Here is a 19,845-nt window from a genome sequence, read left to right as displayed (position 1 = left end):
TATATATATATATATATACCATGCACAGGGCAATATATAGTCCCCAGTATGTACACAGTTATTTACCCCTGAAAAGGACAATTCATATATCAGGGCAGTGTGTGAGACATAACCTTGTGTATATACTGGGGGGGATATACTGACTTACCCAAGCATGCAGATTGCACTCACAGGACTTGTCCCCAGCACTCAGGACTTACTCCCCAGCACAGAGTTTGCACTCACATGACTTGTCCTAGTACCCACGACTTATCGCAGCAGTGAGATTGCACTCACAGGACTTGACCCAGGACTTACCCAGCACAGATATTGAACTCAAAGGACATGTCCAAGCACCCACCCTAACACTGAGAACACACTCACAGTACTTGTCAAGCACCCAGGACTTACTCCAGCACTGAGATTGCACTCATGGGACTTGCCCTAGGACTTCAAATAGCCTCCTGCATGCACCATGCAGAAGAAAAAGATGCCGGATATGAGATTTCGGGTGGCAACATCGCATTGGCCACGAGAATGCTCTATCACACTCTTGCGACCGTATCTGCATCTCACCACGGCCAAATTCTTTAAGGCTGCATCCCACAGCGGCCCCAGGGCAGTCCGGCCTTGCACACTAGGAGTCTTTACTGGTGTTAATACATTTTTGTTATAACTAACAAATACCTGGTTGTAACGGATGAACTCAGGCTGTCTGATGTATTTATGTGTGGTGTTATTAAGCGGTGTACATGTGATGGAGACTGTGTGTTAGGATTGGGCTGGCTGTGTGATGAGAATGTGTGTGTGTGTGATCATTTTCTGCTGTCAATGTGTGATGATTTGGGGCTGGCTTTGTATGGTGGGACTGATTGTCTTTGAATGATAGTAAGAACCCCTGATGAGTAGATAGCATCATGTAACTGGTCATCTGTGCTGCTTGTGACCTGTATAAAAGTTAGTGAATATTAAACAAACTAAAATTACTTGTTTAATTCTCATGCGCACAATGGGTTATCCTGAATACATACATATCATTTACTCAAACAGCACTGTCTGGATGTCCGCTCGGCTCACTCCCTTGGCAAACTGAAGTGTCAGCGAGGTAGGTAAGGTGTCACACCTTAGGTGTAGCCGCACTATCTGCTCCGCTAGCTCCCTAGTCCCTCTGCAATCTCCAGGCAGGGTATGGTGTGACTGCACTCTCCGTTCGCTTCTACCCCCCTTCCATCCATGGCTCCGTTTCCCTCCCTTCCATGGTTTTCTCCCCTCTCTTCCATGGCTCTGTTTCCCTCCCTTCCATGGTTTTCTCCCTGCTTCCATCCATGTCTCCCACGCCCCCATGTCATCCTCCAATTCCATCCATATCTATCCTCCCCCATGTCAACCTCCCCTTCCATCCATATCTCTGTCCCCCCCACGTCAACCTCCCCTTCCATCCATATCTGTCCCCCCACGTCAACCTCCCCTTCCATCCATATCTCTGTCCCACCACGTCAACCTCCCCTTCCATCCATATCTCTGTCCCCCCACGTCAACCTCCCCTTCCATCCATATCTCTGTCCCCCCACGTCAACCTCCCCTTCCATCCATATCTCTGTCCCCCCACGTCAACCTCCCCTTCCATCCATATCTCTGTCCCCCCACGTCAACCTCCCCTTCCATCCATATCTCTGTCCCCCCACGTCAACCTCCCCTTCCATCCATATCTCTCCCCCCCTTTCATCCTTATCTCTCCCCCAATGTCTCCCTCCCTTCCATCCTTATCGCTCCCCCATATCTCCCTTCCCCTACCATCCATATCTCCCCCCCATCCTTAAATATTTTCCTCCCCCTTCCATATTTCCCCCCCATCCTTTAAATATATCCCTCCCCCTTCCATATCCACACATGCCAACCTCCCTTTTTCACCCCTAACTTTCCCCATGTAAACCTCCCCCTTCCACAATACCTCCCTCCCTCCCAGGCAGGCAGCACTCCTCTGCTGTTTTACTTGTCATGGTAGCGGAGGGGGGCCTCTGTGTCCGGCGCAGCGTGCAGTGCCTGCATCAGAGTGAGCGCCAGGTAGTCACGTGACACCCGGTGCTCCTATGCAGTGTGCAAGGGGTAAGCCCTCCCCTGTGAGTGTATCGTGCGTGTGGCTCCCTTTTGGAGCCGCACACAACCTGGGGGTGCAAAACTCACTGGTCACAGTGACTACAGATTTTTGCGCCACCGGTTTCTCCAACCCCACGGTATGCCCATGCTGAGATGAGTGGTCACATGTTTGGTTTTTTTTTTTTAAACCCTTTCGTTTTCGCGGGGGAAAGGCGGGCAGAGAGACACTATAGTTTTAGGAATGGCTAAAACATCTTGTCATATACTACAGGTAAGGATGAGCATTTCTCAATTTTAGTTTTTTTACATAGAACTTCATTTAAAGAATATATTTCCTTTCAGCACTTGATGAAAGGATTATTATATTAAAACTTTTTTGAGGTATCAGCTGTCCTTTAAATGCATTTGTGGACACCATTTCAAAAGTTCTGTAGTATGTGTAATGCTTCAGTTCTTAGTCCACTGCTTTTTAAGGTTTAATTTTTGCTCATCATACGGAAAAAGCACTATGCAGTTTGTTGGAGTTACAGAAATGCCAATAATAATAAATCGCGCATACCTAGACATTTTATATTTATTTTTAAGAGGGCCATGTACTCAAACAGCCTAAAAAAACAAGCCGAAGTGTATTTGGACTGAACTTTATACCGATCTCATTAATTAGACAAAAACATCTTTGGATACTTACTTGCCATACTCTGCACATTTCTCAGAAAAGAAAAAAAAAATTAACATGTTAGAACTTCTCTGAAATTCTCTCTGGAAACTTCTAGAATTAGTTTGCCAATTTCTACATCTCAATATTTTGTAATAAAAGCAGCAAACATTTTTCCAAATAACATTTATTTATTAAAAATATTCTCAGTTGTGCAAAATGCACACTTATAGCTACAAAACACATCACAACAGAATGTTCTGCAGCATGAAGCAAATGGTTGGACCTCTCTGTTTTCCTATCATGAATATTTTCACTGGAGAAAATTAAGGTTTCCGATTAAGGAATAACATACGGTGAAATTGACGGATGAACTGACTAAATGGTATAGTTTTTTTTTTAAATGTATTTGGTTGCCATCAACTGTGGACATATACAATTGGGTGTTACCTATCTGGCTGCCTATCATGTTGGAAGTCCTTCTGCACATCAACATATGTGCTTTCTGGAGAAACTCTGAGGATAATAGATATGCTGGATGAGCAAGACTTGAAATATTTAAGGGATTGGGGATGCAGAGAAAATACAGGTTTTTAAGAGCAAATTACCATAATATAGATCTAAATGGATGATGATGCTGTTGATACTGAACAATTGCCTGGTTGTTATTTTAGAGTAGGCACTAGAACTGAAGTCTCTGAGTGAAGAGTAATCAACAACTGCATTGACCATCTGCAGGTCAGGGAAAGATGTATTTCTGGCATAGAAATGGTGAAAGCAATAGTGCAGTGTGGCTTCTTTTGAAGAAGGAGAAAAAAAAAAAAAAAGGGAGAGAGAAAAAAAAATTCTTTATTCAAAGCAGAACTGAGTTTGACTCTTTCCGTTGTGCCTCTGAGGCTGGACGACATTCCTTCAATTAGTAAGTGCATTTGGGTAATTACAACATCCAGCCACCAGTGCAAACATTGTCAGCTAAGGCTCTCCAAAGGCTGTCACAGCAAGACGAATAAGTGCAATTTATGGCAGAAATTAACTCTCTGAAGCAGCGGGGAGCTCTGAAGGCACATCTCGGCATACCCTCTTCAGAGGAGGGGCTCCAGAATCGTCCATCTCCTCACTCTGTCAAAATAAAACAGAATATTTTTGGAATTGCCACATTAATAAATTCTAACACATGGCTCAAAACTTCCACTTGTCCTAGCCACTGGCAAGTGAAAATTCAGTAGCCATTTAATCGCTGGTATGTGGACCATACAACCTCCAGGCTTGCAGTAGTTTGCATGGCTAGTAGCATAGGACTAGAAATTTAAGCACTGCCTAACACATTATATATGCTATATTCTGGTCACCACCTCTTTCCGCCAAGCCAATGGCAGTCAAACCTTGTGCACAAAGATATTTTAAATATTAAAAAAAAAACAAAAACAAAAAAAAACAACAATACTGTGGTTCTAGGCAAAGCACACTGGTGTTTATATGACTAAGCTGTTCTATGCATTTTCATTACATGGTTTGAGACATTCACATTGGAATACTTCAGACAAGGCTTGACCCCACTCACTAACAGATGCAAGTTATCTTGTCACGTGCCAAACCACCAAAACCAAGTGTCTTGTGGATAGACCTAATCTCAATATCTGCACCACGTGGTAACGTTCAGTTTGTGTAGGCCCATTTCCAAAACCCACATCACCCAGCATCCCCCACTCCAGTTTCTGTGTTGCCTGGGAGCATCCATACCCAGTTTTGGAATCTTCATTAATGACAAATCTTTGTGTGATTTTCGCTCTGTTAGGAATCTCATATATATATGTTCTCTAAAAAAACCACAGAAGAAAAAACATTGGCTGTTAGAGATAATTTCACATCAATAGTGAGCTTCCATCACCATTGAATACCTGGGAAGCAGAAAGGGCTGGCTCCTCCTTTGTTAGAGTGGGTGGTTCATCAATCAAGTCTGAAGAAGGCACACAGGATTCTAGAACAATTACAGACCCAGATTAGCGATAAAAGAACCATAAGCAGTGATTACATGTATGGTTGGATTACAGATAAACATAGGCAGATCTTTTATCGGTAAAGTAGAAAATATTGAGAAATAACCATGGGATTGCAAATTTTGATCAAAATAAAATCAATATATAAGGACCTGAAAACAAAGATTTAAATAAACTTCGAAATAGCCAATACTTTAATTTAGAGGCTAGTTACCAAAGCTCTCTTGTCCTAGTGTTGGAGGTTGAGAGTCTGAGTTGTGCACTGGACTCTGGGATTCACTGTGTGGTGGGCTGGGGCTAGAAGTACTGCTTTCCATCTTCAGTTGGTAAACATCTTCAAGCGAGCTCTGATTGCTGGTCTCATCTGCTGGATGGAAAAACCAAAGTAAATGGCAGACACATATCAAAACAGGATAGTGCTAATAACTCAATGTTCAAGGATAAGCTTGACCGTTGCATTTGAGCAATTCATAGTTTCCAAATAACATGTACAATTATATCGATGAAAAGGTTACCGTTTATCTACATTTATGTTTAAGAGTGATGGGTAATTTGTATAAATTCAAGGTCTGCTTTACTTAAAATGAAGTGAGTCAATCAGCAAATTTGGAGTGCATTTTAAGTACCTTGGATTGTAGGTATAGTTCACTCTGGGATATGTAGAATGTAATGGCCATCATCACAACCCTAAACGCTCATAATACTAATCCTAATCTGTAGCCTCAGCTCCCACAACCCCTAGCCTACTACCAAGACCGTAAATTTGGCATATTGCAAATGATAGGACTGCATGTTGTGAGGTCCACAGCAGGTGACTAAACCCTAAATACATCAACAAAGACTGCGCTGAAGTGGAGTTTTTCTAAAATTAATGCAGTAACATTTTGATTCACCCCAAGCAGATGTCAACATTTGAATACGATACATAGAAAATACTAAACGTCTACACAGTAAGAAGAGGGGAAATAAAATCACCTCAAGGCAGTCAGCAAAAAGGTTTGCTGCCATTTTCTTGAAAAGAAACTTCTTTAGAATGGTATGTACAAGAGTCAGTTATTGCAATTTGTTTTCAGATCGGAGGGGTGAGAATACATTGAGGCTGGAGAATTTTTCAAAAGAAGTCATATTAGCCTACATTTTGCAATTTGAGTTTTAAAGCACTACAATTTGGTATGCGGTGCGTAAACGCCGTTGTGAGAATTGTTTATTTATGTGGTTTGTCCTAGGGACCACTGCCATTCTCAGGAAAATGGGAAATTCAACAAATAGGACATGCGCTAGAAGATGGTGGACATCAGTGGGCTGAACCACAACAATAAGAATCATGTATAAGCAAAGATTTATAAGTCAAACATTTAAGCAAGGTTTGTGCATAGACTTATCCTATGTCCAGGACTGTGCTGTGGACAATAAGCATCGAGTAACGCTGGAACTTACCCTGAAATTCCAGGAGGAGGGAGGAGTTGGCAGTGGATGAAGCGCTGTTTAGAGCTGTGGTACACTTCTTGTCCTTCTGGAAACACAAAGATTTACATTAGTCATAAAAACCTTATGTATCCAAAGAGTATGGAAGCTGAAAGGAATCAACCCAAAGTAATTTGATTGCACATATGGCAACAAGATATCACTCCTCCCACAGCAACAACGCTGCACCAATATATACCTGCTCCATATCAAAGCACCTGACAGCCCTTACAGAACCCATATGCTAGCACTATCAAACCATAGCCCTTTAATCCTTAATCCCAACACCAATCAGCTTCACACCTCAGCACCCCATAATCCAGCAACATGTGCGTAATCCCCAATAAATGTTAATGATTAAAGTGTTATCCGTGACGTCACTAGGGGCAGGTTGAGTGCATAGATTAGGTGTATTACAAGGACAAGGATGAATTGGATTTTGGTATAGGGGAGTCAGTGGTACTTGCATGTTATGTTAAGGGGGGAAAAGCATGTGCAGTCTATAAAATCAGCACTTATTTTGGATGAGAACTCCATATGTGGGAGCAAGGACTAGAAAGAGTATCCTGTACATGCCAAACACCATAAACACCACTGCAAACTGTGCCCCGCCTCCAATGTAAGTAAACCTCTTTCTAATGGTTTAGCTTCTTACCAAATGGTTTAACTACCGTATATACTCGAGTATAAGCCGACCCGAATATAAGCCGAGGCCCCTAATTTTACCCCCAAAAACTGGGAAAACTTATTGACTCGAGTATAAGACTAGGGTGAGAAATTCAGCAGCTACTGGTAAATTTCTAAATAAAATTAGATCCTAAACAAATTATATTAATTGAATATTTATTTACAGTGTGTGTATAATGAATGCAGTGTGTGTGTGTATGAGTGGTGTGTGTGTGTGTGTGTTGCAGAGCCTTGGTGGGGGGGTGGGAATTTTTTTTTTTTTTAAATTTTAATTTTATTTTTTATTATTTTTTATTTATTTAATAATTAATTTTTTTTTATTATTACCAATTTTTATTTTTTTTCGTCCCCCCTCCCTGCTTGATACATGGCAGGGAGGGGGGCTCTCCTTCCCTGGTGGTCCAGTGGCATTGGCAGTTCAGTGGGGGGAGAGGGGTGCTGGCAGAGCTGTAACTTACCTGTCCTGCAGCTCCTGTCAGCTCCCTCCTCCTCCGCGCCGTCCGTGCAGCTCCCTCTGTCAGCTCCCAGTGCTGAGCTGCAGGACAGGTAAGTTACAGCTCTGCCAGCACCCCTCTCCCCCAGTCTGTATTATGGCAATGCAAATTGCCATAATACAGACTATTGACTCGAGTATAAGCAGAGTTGGGGTTTTTTAGCACAAAAAATGTGCTAAAAAACTTGGCTTATACTCGAGTATATACGGTACTTACATTGGGGTGTGCCAGGGCACTCCAGACACCATAACCACTACATACTGTTACTTATGAAGTGTTTTTTTTTTTTATTATACTTCACATTGCTACACTGTACATTACTCTCTACTGCCTGTGTAACAAACAGTCAAGACAGAGAGCAAGATAAATACAATTTTGGGAACAAAATTAATTTAAAAAAAAAAAGCTGGTCTTAATCTTTTACGGATTTACAAACATTAAAACCAATATTTGACTAGCGACTGCAAGAATTTCTTTAGGTTTCATGCCAGTAACTTTTCTGTCAAATGGTACTTTATGTCAAGTGGCAGAGTGCTTCTTACTGGCCATTTATACTTGGAAACACCACTGCAGCTATCTAGAGGACTAGATTTGTTGAGTAATTTAGAGATATTGAGCACTTACATCTCTTCCATCGATTACAGGAACCCACTTGAATATTCGCAGCGAAGTGTCACCAACGGTTACCCATTTCTTCTCCCTGAAGAGAAGCACAATATTTTAGGACATTAATATAATGTATTCCATCACAAATAGAAATCGGTTAGCAAAACTCAAAGATAGTTTATTTAAAAAAATAATTTATAAGTAAAGGTTTATTTAAAAAAATAAAAATAAAAAAACAAGCCAATAATAATTCTGCACAGAAAGTGGTCAGCTTGATAATGAAAGCTGTAAAGCACACAATGCAGATAGGTTCATTGATAGCTTTTATCCCATTGTACAGCACTACAGAATTTGCTGGCGCTATATAAATAATAATAATGATATCACTATACAGCTTGCACTAGAATGTTTATTGCTAAACTACAGCTTCCATAAATTATGTGCTGAGCAGGCCCACAGAAAGCTATCAAACCCCAATACTGCTGTAAGAAAGTCAGTGCTCCATCAGCTGATCATCTGCAATAAGCAAAGGTAGCCTTCTGGAAGACCACACTAAAACCATCATTTATATGACTATGACCTAACACATTACAGACAATGTTGTATTAAGCTGTCTCTGCCCCATCTACCTTGTCCCCATCCCAACCCATGCCCCGTATCCCTGTTCATTAAAACCCCCCCATTCCCCAAAACTAATCTTTCAGCTGATAGCTTTGCATGTTACTTTACGGAGATAGAACAGTTAATGAATGAATGAATCCCCCTATCTCAACCTCACTTTGACAGTACCATCCCTACCCTCCAAGCCATTCCTCCAGCTACTGAACAGGAGGTGGCTGCACTTCTCCTTTCCTCTCGTCCCACCACATCCCATCTCACCTCATCAGATCTCTTGCCCCTTGTCTTGTGCCATCCTTAACACACATCTTCAACTACTCTCTCCCCTCTGGTGTTGTCCCTGCTCCTCTTAAGCATGCTACGGTTGTACCTGTCCTAAAAAAGACATCTTGACCCAGCTTCTCCTTCCAACTATCGTCCCATATCCCTGCTCCCTTTTTCCTCAAAGCTTCAGGAAAAACTTGTCTCTACCCGTCTGACTTGCTTCCTCAATTCTAACTCTCTCCTTGACCCTCTTCAGTCTAGATTTTGCCTCCTGCACTCCACAGAGACTGCTCTTATTAAAGGAACACTATAGTCACCTAAATTACTTTAGCTAAATAAAGCAGTTTTAGTGTATAGATCATTCCCCTACAACAGTGATGGCGAACCTATGGCACGTGTGCCACAGGTGGCACGCCGTGCCCTCTCTGTGGGCACGCGGCCACAGGTCTGCCATCACTGCAGAGTAGGCACCTGCCTGCCCGAAACGGCAGGCGCCTACTCTGCTTCCGTGTCGGGAGGCAGGGGGAGGGATCTGTGAAGCAGCTCCCCTGTCCTCCCGCGCGATGCTGTGTGGAGCGTTGCCGGGCGTTACCATGGCAACGCTCCACACAGCATCGCGCGGGAGGACAGGGGAGCTGCTTCACAGATCCCTCCCCCTGCCTCCCGACACGGAAGCACTGCCTGCCACCACCGGACCACCAGGGATGACGGTACCACCACCGGACCACCAGGGATGGCTGTCCCCCCCCCCCCACACTTCATTAATGGTACGAAGGAGGGATGGGGGGAGGGATACTGACCCAGCAGTACCCCTACTCCCCCACAGCAGCACCCTTACCCCCCAGCACCCTTACCCCCCAGCACCCTTACCATCCCCCCAGCAGTACCCCTACCCCCCCCAGCAGTACCCCTACCACCCCCAGCAGTACCCCTACCACCCCCAGCAGTACCCCTACCACCCCCAGCAGTACCCCTACCACCCCACACACCACCCCTACCCCCCCACACACAGCACCCCTACCCCCCCACACACAGCACCCCTACCCCCCACACACAGTACCCATACCCCCCACACACAGTACCCATACCCCGCCAGCAGTATCCCTACCCCCCACACAGTACCCCTACCCCCCCAGCAGTACCCCTACCCCCCCACAGCACCCGTCTCACACACACATACAGCACCCCTACCCCACGCACAGCACCCGTCTCACACACATACAACCCCCACACACACACACGCACCCCCCCCCCCCCCCCCACACACACACGCAATTGCCGCGTTGGCACTTTAAGGAAAAAAAAGTTGGCATGTATTGCGGTTTGGGCACTCGAGCTCAAAAAGGTTCGCCATCACTGCCCTACAATTTCACTGCTCAATTCACTGTCATTTAGGAGTTAAATCACTTTGTTTCTGTTTATGCAGCCCTAGCCACACCTCCCCTGGCTATGATTGACAGAGCCTGCATGAAAAAAAAAAAACTGGTTTCACTTTCAATCAGATGTAATTTACCTTAAATAATTGTATCTCAATCTCTAAATTGAACTTTAATCACATACAGGAGGCTCTTGCAGGGTCTAGCAAGCTATTCACATAGCAGGGGATAAGAAAAATCTTAATTAAACAGAACTTGCAATAAAGAGCCTAAATAGGGCTCTCTTTACAGGAAGTGTTTATGGAAGGCTGTGCAAGTCACATGCAGGGAGGTGTGACTAGGGTTCATAAACAAAGGGATTTAACTCCTAAATGGCAGAGGATTGAGCAGTGAGGCTGCAGGGGCATGTTCTATACACCAAAACTGCTTCATTAAAGGGACACTATAGTCACCTGAACAACTTTAGCTTAATGAAGCAGTTTTGGTGTATAGAACATGCCCCTGCAGCCTCACTGCTCAATCCTCTGCCATTTAGGAGTTAAATCCCTTTGTTTATGAACCCTAGTCACACCTCCCTGCATGTGACTTGCACAGCCTTCCATAAACACTTCCTGTAAAGAGAGCCCTATTTAGGCTTTGTTTATTGCAAGTTCTGTTTAATTAAGATTTTCTTATCCCCTGCTATGTTAATAGCTTGCTAGACCCTGCAAGAGCCTCCTGTATGTGATTAAAGTTCAATTTAGAGATTGAGATACAATTATTTAAGGTAAATTACATCTGATTGAAAGTGAAACCAGTTTTTTTTTTTTCATGCAGGCTCTGTCAATCATAGCCAGGGGAGGTGTGGCTAGGGCTGCATAAACAGAAACAAAGTGATTTAACTCCTAAATGACAGTGAATTGAGCAGTGAAATTGTAGGGGAATGATCTATACACTAAAACTGCTTTATTTAGCTAAAATAATTTAGGTGACTATAGTGTTCCTTAAGCTAAAGTTGTTCAGGTGACTAAAGTGTCCCTTTAATTTAACCACCATGTACATTTATTTTATATATCCTGTGTGCATTGTATATAGTCTTGCCTTTATATCCTGTCTGTCATGCTAAAGTGTAGTTTTGCTAGCCCTGTATGTATTGTATTCACCTATATGCATTCCTCTATTTCCCCTCTGATTTCTGACTGACCTCTAACCCCTCCCTTCTTTTATTGATATGTTTGTTTTTATTTGAATAAACACCCCTTCATCTCTGTGCCTAGATACATACCCCCTCCCTCAGCTTCATTGCAAGGCTATCTGACCCTCACATATCTTTATTCAACAGCCTGATTTCAAAACTATCAAGCCCCAATACTGCTGTGAGGAAGTTTGATACCCACCCTCCCCTCACCACCGCATGCTCATTTATAGATTTAGTCACACCCAAATGTTAGATAAGTAAAAATAACAGGTGTACTCACTGCCTCTTATTAGTACACTCCTGCACTTTCTTAACCCATAAAACAGAATATTTACCCTACCTTCACCTGCTCTTGATATTCCAATTATTTCCAATTTACATTTTCCCAGTTTAACAATGATCTGTCTTCTCCTCTTTATTTCCTCCTTCTCCCGCAGTATAAAAATCTCTCATTACACCCACTTCACTCATTCCCGCATCCACAATTACATATGCCCCTCTCTCCAACACTCCCCCTGATCTCATCTCATGCTTTGTACTCATTTTTCTACTCTCTCAGTCCTACCCACAATCGATCTCATCCTAGACCCCATGCATACAAAACCCATTCACACTTCCTGTCACTTTCTCTCCTCCTGCTTCTAGCAGTTGGTGAGGTCTCTCCCAATCCAGGACCCTTTACCTTCTCTACACACACTAAGAAAACCAGAAGCCCCACAAAACCACATCACAATACCGTGCACTTTACCCTCACTTACCAACATTTAGTGTGCACTCCGGAACGGCCGCTCCGTCTGCAATAATTTAAAAACAACCATACACAACTTTTTCATCTCAAACTCACTCACAGTACTTGCACTTACAGAGACCTGGCTGTCCCACTCTGATAGCGCTACTCCTGCCTCTTTATGTTTTGGTGGGCTACAATTCTCACACTCCCAGACTCAACTGTAAAGGAAAAACCAAAGAAAAACATGTTACTTGCGCTCTATCCTTTATCCCTATGTATTTTTAAAACAAATGGAGGTCTTTTAGTTACCTCCAATGGCCATGAGAGGATTGAGCCCACCTGCCACATCAAGGCAGACCTGGGTCCTTGATGTGGCAGGTGGGCTCAATCCTCTCATGGCCATTGGAGGTAACTAAAAGACCTCCATTTGTTTTAAAAATACATAGGGATAAAGGATAGAGCGCAAGTAACATGTTTTTCTTTAGTTTTTACTATGTATTGGGGCTGATGTGTACTGTAGTCATTGCAGCCGCCCAGTAGTGATGGGAGTTGAGCGCAGGACTTTTCTTTCTGCATTTGTATTCAACTGTAAAGGAGGTGGTGTAGGCATCCTTCTCTCCCCTCAATGTACCTTTCAACCAATCCTAACTCCCCCACCGATTTTTTTTCTACTTTTGAAGATCACACTGTTCGCCTATTTAAACCCACTCCTTTGAGAATCATACTGCCCCCCTCCCCTCCTCCTCTCCCCCCACATCATGGCACCTCCTGCATTCAAATGCAGCAAGCGCCCCCAACAACCTTGGCACACCAAGCTGATTCAATACCTCCAAAAATGCTCCAGAACTGCTGAATGCGGTTGGAGAAAGTCTCACTGTGCGTCTGACTTTCTCCACTATAAATTTATGCTGCGCTCATGCAGCTTGGCTCTTTCCTCTGCAAAAGAAAATTACTTCAATACCCTCATAAAAACACTCTCCTGTGAACCCAAACGACTATTTCACACATTTAACGCTCTTCTTCGCCCTATTGTTCTCTTCTCCACCACCACCACTGAAATTCTGGTCTTTCCTCCCTCAAGTATTGCAACTCCTGTGTCTGTCTCCCTCCAAGTCAACGGTGCTACCATCAGCTCCACCACCCAGGCTCGTTGCCTAGGTGTTCTCTTTGACTCGGACCCCTCCTTCACGCCTCATGTTTAGTCTCCTCTCTTAATGTCCCTCTTTACAAAGAGCTCCATAGTTTGGGTTTGCTTGAGTGTATAACAGAGCTCCACAACAATAATGCTCACAGTAATGTGTCTTTAAACTGATAATCTGTTAACTTTTAGGCCGATAGTTTACCAATACCGATATGCTTTACATTTACGGTTTTGAAAAAAGACTATTTGTACAAAAATCTACTGTTAACTGAACATGTTCAATTTCTTTTTTTTTTGCACATTTTTTTTATTAAAGCGGCACGGTCATGACGATCTTACCTTTCCTCAATCTGTTCCTCTTCTCCCCCTCTCTCAGGATCTGTTCTTCATTCCTGCTGGTCAGAGCAATTTTCCCATAATTCTTACCTTTCCTCTGATCTCGCGATGCTTCCGGTCATTTTAGACGAAACTGCCAAATTGCGTTCTAACTGAATGAGAACAGTATGTTTGTTTGTTTTACAACGCAATTCGGCACTTTGTTTGTAACGGAATTTCATTTGAATTAATGAAACTCCGATTCAGTTTGTGCCGCGGCTGCATCTTGCGGTATTAGGGAGTTATCTTCCAAAAGGCTGAAAGACCTATATTGGTCTTTCAGCCAACTTTACTAATACTAAGTAAAGATTACTTAGTATTAGTAAATGATCTGCCCCTACTCGCTATACCGCGAGTAGGGGCATGTCTAGAAAGCAGTGAGCCGGTGGCTGCTCACTGTAAAAAAAAAAAAAATGAAAAACCTATTGGCCCCCACCCCTAAACAGTGGGTGGGGGCCATAACGGACAATCAGGGGGGGGGGGGACCTACTGTCCTCCCACCGGCCCTCACCCCTGTGCAGTGGGTGGGGGCCATAAATTACAATGGGGGGGACCTATTGACCGGCCCCCACCCTTGAGCGGTGGGTGGGGGCCATAAAGATAATGAGGGGGATGGAAGACAGTAGGTCCCCCCATTGTAATTTATGGCCCCCACCCACCGCTCATGGGTTGGGTGGGGGAGAACAGTAGGTCCCCCCCATTGTAATTTATAGCCCCCACCCACCGTGCGGGGGGGCCAGGGGGAGGAGACAATAGGTCCCGTCCCCCCCTTATTGTTAATCTCCCTTATGCTATTATGAGAGTCATATTGACCCCCATAGAGTGAGGGGGGCATTGGATGGCTTAGGAAGTGTCGGGGAGTACTGCTCCCTGACGCTTCTATTTTTACATATTACAAGGAGGGAGCTGCTCCCTCCTTTTAATAAACTGCAGGAATAAACGAACACTGATACTCAGTGTTTGTTTGTTCGTCTGAAATATCCATTCATTCATCTATCTGACGAATGAATGAATAGATGAAATTCCCGTTCGCATGCCCAAGTGTTTAACTGGGCATGTGCAGGAACCTCACAGGCTATCTAGCGTAGGCAGATGACGCGTCCCACGGGGACTTCCTCTACCCACACAAAGATGGTGGCGCCCTGAATATAGATCGGGGCAGAAAATTAAAAAAGGTAATATGGGGGGCTTAGGGGCATTTGGGGGTGACTAGGGGGTCAGTTAGATGTAGTGTAGTCGGGAGGGGGGTTAAAAAACAACAACAAAAAAACAACACGGGATTCGGCCATGACAGTGCCGCTTGAATAAAAAAAAAATATCCATGCCAATCAGATTTGTTTTAGGTTTTCAAGAATATTTACTGTTCCTTTCCCTTCACCTCCTCTCCTGGTCCATTAGTGTACCTCTCCCAGCCCTATCCCTCTCTCAATCCCTCAGTGTTTCTCCAACTTCCTGTCCTTTAGTGTGTGTGTCCCACCCCTTTAGTGGTCCTCTCCCCTCCCTGGTGTGTCTCATTACCTCTTATAGCGTGGCCAAGCGCAGCGGACCACAGTCCAGTAGCTCGCGTCCTCTCGGTATGCCTGGGTATGAGATGCCAAAACTTACACTCCCTGCTCTCCTGTACACCCCCTGAAATTTACATTGAATCACTTGTGACGACTGCTGGATTTAGGCAAAAGTTAGTCTCCACCTTTTGTCAACCTCAGACTTACCCATAAGACAATATAGTCCCTACTCAGTTTTATAGATAGTGTTGACATTTCAGTGAAATTACAATGCAATCAGCTTTAGTATTTTCATATTGATTATATCTTTATGAAATATTAAAAAGTGACAGAGCTCCTCCCAGAGGAATATTGGGCACCGTAGGTGCATGCGCAGCACTCACTAATCTGCCAATGATTCTGTCCTAGGAAATCAATGAATGCAAGACAAGCCGGCACTGCGCATGCTCGCGTCCTCTCAGTATGCCTGGGTATGAGAGGCCAAAACTTACCCTGCTCTCCTATACCCTCCCCACTCTCCTATATACCCCTCCCCACTCTCCTATATACCCCTCCCCACTCTCCTCAAATGTGAAATGGACATTTAATTTCTGATAATTCACAATTATATCAACAACCCTGAAGAACCTCCCAAGGAAAGTGATACAATGGTAATTTCAGTAATATTTTCATATGTGAATGTAGTTGTCCACGACTGCGTCGAGTTACACAATTAAGACGATTTCCAACATTCTGACGTAACAAAATGACGTCATAAAGTACGCAATGGAAGTGACGTCACGAAGACCACACACACCACTGAACGCTGTTCTCCAGAGCGGAAACCAGTTGCCGTAGCAACGACAAAAACGAGGGCGGGACCTATGCCTCCCATAAATAGTTCAGCCTACCACAGACTTTCACGAGCGTCTACGTCATCCACAGAGAGCCCGCCCCTTTCACCAGCCCCTCTGAGCTGTCACTGTCCCTCATTTTACTAGCGGTCCCATCAGGACGAGCTGCAATAGGCTGCAGCTCCTGTCAGTCAGTGGCTCCTCCAATCAGGGCTTTCCCACGGCAAGTTATTTGCCGGCTCTAGTGTGTCTGTCAGCAGAGGCGCGAGCCTCCCCCCCTCCTCCCACCATTACTTGGCGGCTCGGTTTACCCGTCGCGTCTCACCATCTGCGGACTTTCTCGATGGCCGCCATCACTTTTTTGATATCATCTTTGGCCCGGCTGCGGGTCTCGGCTCTCACTGAGCGGCCTGACATTTTCCTATCGACACCGCTGCTTGACGCCGGCGGTGGGCGTGCTTTTAGTGCATTCCGCTGGTGTCGTCACATGGAGCGAATGCACGCTAGCAAGGAGAGGGGGCGTGTCACATGCTGTCAATCATTAAATTGCCACGCCTAGTTCTGAGAAATAATGGCGCGTGCGCAGTCTGGAATGCTTTAATGACAATTCAAGAAAATTATGTAATTTCTCATACACCCGGGAATTTATTTACTAAATTCGGAATTAGAGCAAAGTAAATCCAATTTTCAAAAACTGAGGCCAAAATATCTTATTAGGAAAAATTCCCATCTTCTGCTTGCAGCCTGGTTATATTAGCCTCAGTTTTAAAATCCATATTTAATTTGTTAAAATGTGGAGTTTAGTGTACACCTCCCCCATGATTTGTAACTAATTACAATGTAATACAAAGTATCTGCCAGTATAGGTGACTGGGACCTTTGACATTTAGATTTTGTATGCCACAATTTAGAGTTTATTGAATAAACTTGTCAAAGAGTTTTTTGTCACTTGTTTTTGTTTTTAATTATCGACATGTAAATTAATAAGGGATACTAACCGTAACAAAGCAAATTCATCATGTAGTGGTTTTGGTGCATATATATATATGTCATTTGTTTTCTTGCAATGTAAAACATTGATTGCATTTGCCAAATAATGTGCCATTAAGGCTGACAGCTACTACTGTACTTTGTGATGACGACCTCTGAAAGTAGGTGTTAACATTCAGAGCCATCTCACCCAGCATGGTGACCCTAAACCATAGAAAAGCATTGGACTCAATGTGTCAAGTAGCTGTGAGAAGCATTTGATTGGCAGTCCAAAGGTTCTCCATTACTCTTCTATTACAAGTATTGGGCTGGACTAGATTATTACAGTTGACCGGCTCTGGGTTACATATACGTTTTAATGATAGTTTTTTTTTGATAATTTTAAAGTGGAATTCCAACATTGTTAATGGCAAACAACACTCTTGAAACATGTGCTTGTATGGAATTTCTCTGAAAGTGCCCATTTACACCCAACGCGCCAGGTTGCCCAGAAGCACAACAAAGTTTTTTGTTTTTTTCCCTTTACTTCCCACCCTTGCATTTTTTTTTTTTTTTACTAGGCTGAAGAATGGGGACTGCAGAGCTGATCAGTCACATTGGCATTGGCACCAACTTAACCTTAGTTCTCCCAATCCCCCAACTGGTTCTATCACTCAGTGTTGGAAGGATTGTAGTTGTTGAAATGCACCCCTAATTAAAATTCAGGGCATTTAAGCCCATCATTATGGTGTACATGAGAGCTGGGATGGCAAGCCCCTTTGGTGGAGGTGAGGCACATTTGAGGGTCATTGCATCATGGACACCATTGCTGAGATCATTAAGAACAAGGTATTTCTTGATGCGGTAGTTTGGCATCATAGAAATAGCATAGTGGTGTTCCTCCAAAGCAAGGTATTGTGGAGCCAGCCATCCCCATCTATCTCTTTTACAGTTAATCTCAGGCAGTCGTGGTGCCTTCATTAAGAACAGCAGACCCCATTATACACACTGTACATGGTAATCTGAGTGTCTACTTTTTGTTTTTGAAAACTTGTGAGGCTGTTAAATAATAGTCTGAATTACTCCTACACACCCATACAAATTCTTTGACCGTTATTCTTAACAGTCCTATGCTGTGATTAATAGCGTATTCCCCATTTTAATACTGTCTGCAAGGATCAGCTATCAGTGGGCTATTGATGGCTGCCAGATTACCAACAATAGTGACTGATCGGCTCCCACGCTGCAGGATCACCCTGGGCACCAATCACACTCTATAGTTGTCAGTTAAGGCAACGTGATCACTCACAGTTATTTGCTGTTTTATTAAAAGGGCACTATAATAACAAATCCCTGCATGTGACGTACACAGCCTTCCTAAACACTTCCTGTAAAGAGTCATCTAATGTTTACACTTTTTTTATTGCAAATTCTGTTTTATTTTGAATTTCTTACCTCCTGTTCTACTAATAGCTTGCTGTATCCTGCAGGAGCCTCCTGTATGCAATTAAAGTTACATTTAAAGAGCAGGAGATACAGACTTTTAAAGTAAGTTACATCTGATTGAAAATGAAACATTTTGTTTTCATGTAGTCTGTGTCAGTCACAACCAAGGGAGGTGTAGCCAGGGCTGCATAAAGAGAAACAAAAGTCATTGAGTAGTGAAATTGCAGAGGCATGATCTACACACTAAAACCGCTTCATTTAACTAAAGTTGTTTTGGTGACTTTACGGCATTACATTTGACTTTGGTCAGTATGGTGACATAGTATGTATCATTTAACCCCTTAAGGACCAAACTTCTGGAATAAAAGGGAATCATGACATGTCACGTGTCCTTAAGGGGTTAAAGTAATCATTTTAAGGGACACCATAGCACCCAGATCACTTCATCTCATTGAAGTTGCCTTGGTGCAGTGTCCCTGTCAAATTGAAGCTTTAAGGAAACTGCAATGTTTAGATTGCATGATTGCATGGTTAAAGTTGCCACTAATGGTGCTTCCTGCATTTACACAAAGTTTAACTCCAAGAAACAACACTGGACATCATCAGGCTGCTTATGAGGATGTCCAGCGTTTTTTAAATTCCCATAGGAAAGCATTTAAATTTTTTTTTTTTTTTTTAAGCACCAACAAATTCCGTAGTGCTGTACAATAGGTGGACTAATAAACAAGTATTTGTAACCAGGCAAGTTGGACGCACAGGAACAGAGGGATTGAGGGTCATGCTCCATGTGCTTACATGCTAGAGGGAGTGGGGTATAGTGACACAAAAGGTAAGGGTAGGGTAAAAAAAAGTAGGTTGCTAGGATAGTATTCATTGAGGGCTTCATGTTTTGTTTTGATGACAGTTTCACGAGAGGAATCAGGGAAGGAAAGCTGCTCACAGTTTCATTAATATGCTTTCCTGAAGAAGTAAGTTTTCAAAGATTTTATGAAGGAGTGGAGATGATTGGGTGAGAGTCTAACAGAGAGGGGAAGGGAGTTCCTTAGGAGCTCTAGAGAAGTCTTAAAGGCGATCATCACAGGTAGGTGTACGAACAGAGGTTAGACGTAGGTCTCCGGCAGAGTGTAGGGGCCTAGACGGGACATATTTGTGTATTGGTGAGGATAAGTAGGTCGGAGCAGCATTGTGTAGAGATTTTTAAGCAATTATCTTGATCTTAAAGGGAGTCTTATATATTACAGAAAGCCAGTGTTGGGACTGACAGAGGGGGGAAACGTGGGAGCACAAGAAGATGATGCCGCATTCATTATAGACTGTAATGGGCCAAGTTGGGAACACGTAAGACCACTGAGAAGCGGAATTACAGTAGTCAACGCGAGAGAGGATAGCGGCATGGACAAGCACCTTTACCGATCAGGAGTTAAATAGGGTA

The 19,845-nt window shown here is 43.5% G+C and overlaps 1 protein-coding gene across 6 annotated transcripts; it reads right to left on the bottom strand.

The window, feature by feature from the left end:
* Window positions 1-2,902: 2,902 nt before the first annotated feature.
* BCL7B (BAF chromatin remodeling complex subunit BCL7B) lies at window positions 2,903-16,491 on the bottom strand. 6 transcript variants are annotated; one of them, XM_063443697.1, is made up of 7 exons: window positions 16,324-16,491; window positions 7,998-8,073; window positions 6,166-6,238; window positions 4,943-5,095; window positions 4,630-4,709; window positions 4,472-4,548; window positions 2,903-3,850 (listed from the first exon to the last, which is right to left on the bottom strand). In XM_063443697.1, the coding sequence occupies exons 1-7, from the start codon at window positions 16,413-16,415 to the stop codon at window positions 3,814-3,816; spliced, it is 588 nt and encodes a 195-aa protein (XP_063299767.1). In that variant the 5' UTR covers window positions 16,416-16,491; the 3' UTR covers window positions 2,903-3,813. The 6 variants fall into 6 exon arrangements, with proteins under 6 accessions (XP_063299767.1, XP_063299751.1, XP_063299758.1 ...); XM_063443681.1 differs by having other exon boundaries at window positions 6,166-6,241; window positions 16,324-16,489; XM_063443688.1 differs by having other exon boundaries at window positions 4,943-5,092; window positions 6,166-6,241; window positions 16,324-16,486.
* Between the last annotated feature and the right edge of the window lie 3,354 nt (window positions 16,492-19,845).

Source organism: Pelobates fuscus, chromosome 1, assembly GCF_036172605.1.
Source record: "Pelobates fuscus isolate aPelFus1 chromosome 1, aPelFus1.pri, whole genome shotgun sequence".
In the NCBI taxonomy this organism is placed as follows: domain Eukaryota; kingdom Metazoa; phylum Chordata; class Amphibia; order Anura; family Pelobatidae; genus Pelobates; species Pelobates fuscus.
This window is presented reverse-complemented; position numbering and strand designations above follow the sequence as displayed.

Coding starts and splice junctions, on each gene's coding strand:
- BCL7B (XM_063443681.1), bottom strand. CDS start 16,415: ATGTCAGGCCGCTCAGTGAGAGCCGAGACCCGCAGCCGGGCCAAAGAT. Junction 5,096..6,165: donor CCTCCTCCTGGAATTTCAGG/GTAAGTTCCAGC, acceptor TTTTCCATCCAG/CAGATGAGACCAGCAATCAG. Junction 3,851..4,471: donor AATGAAGATTCCAAAACTGG/GTATGGATGCTC, acceptor TTATTTTGACAG/AGTGAGGAGATGGACGATTC.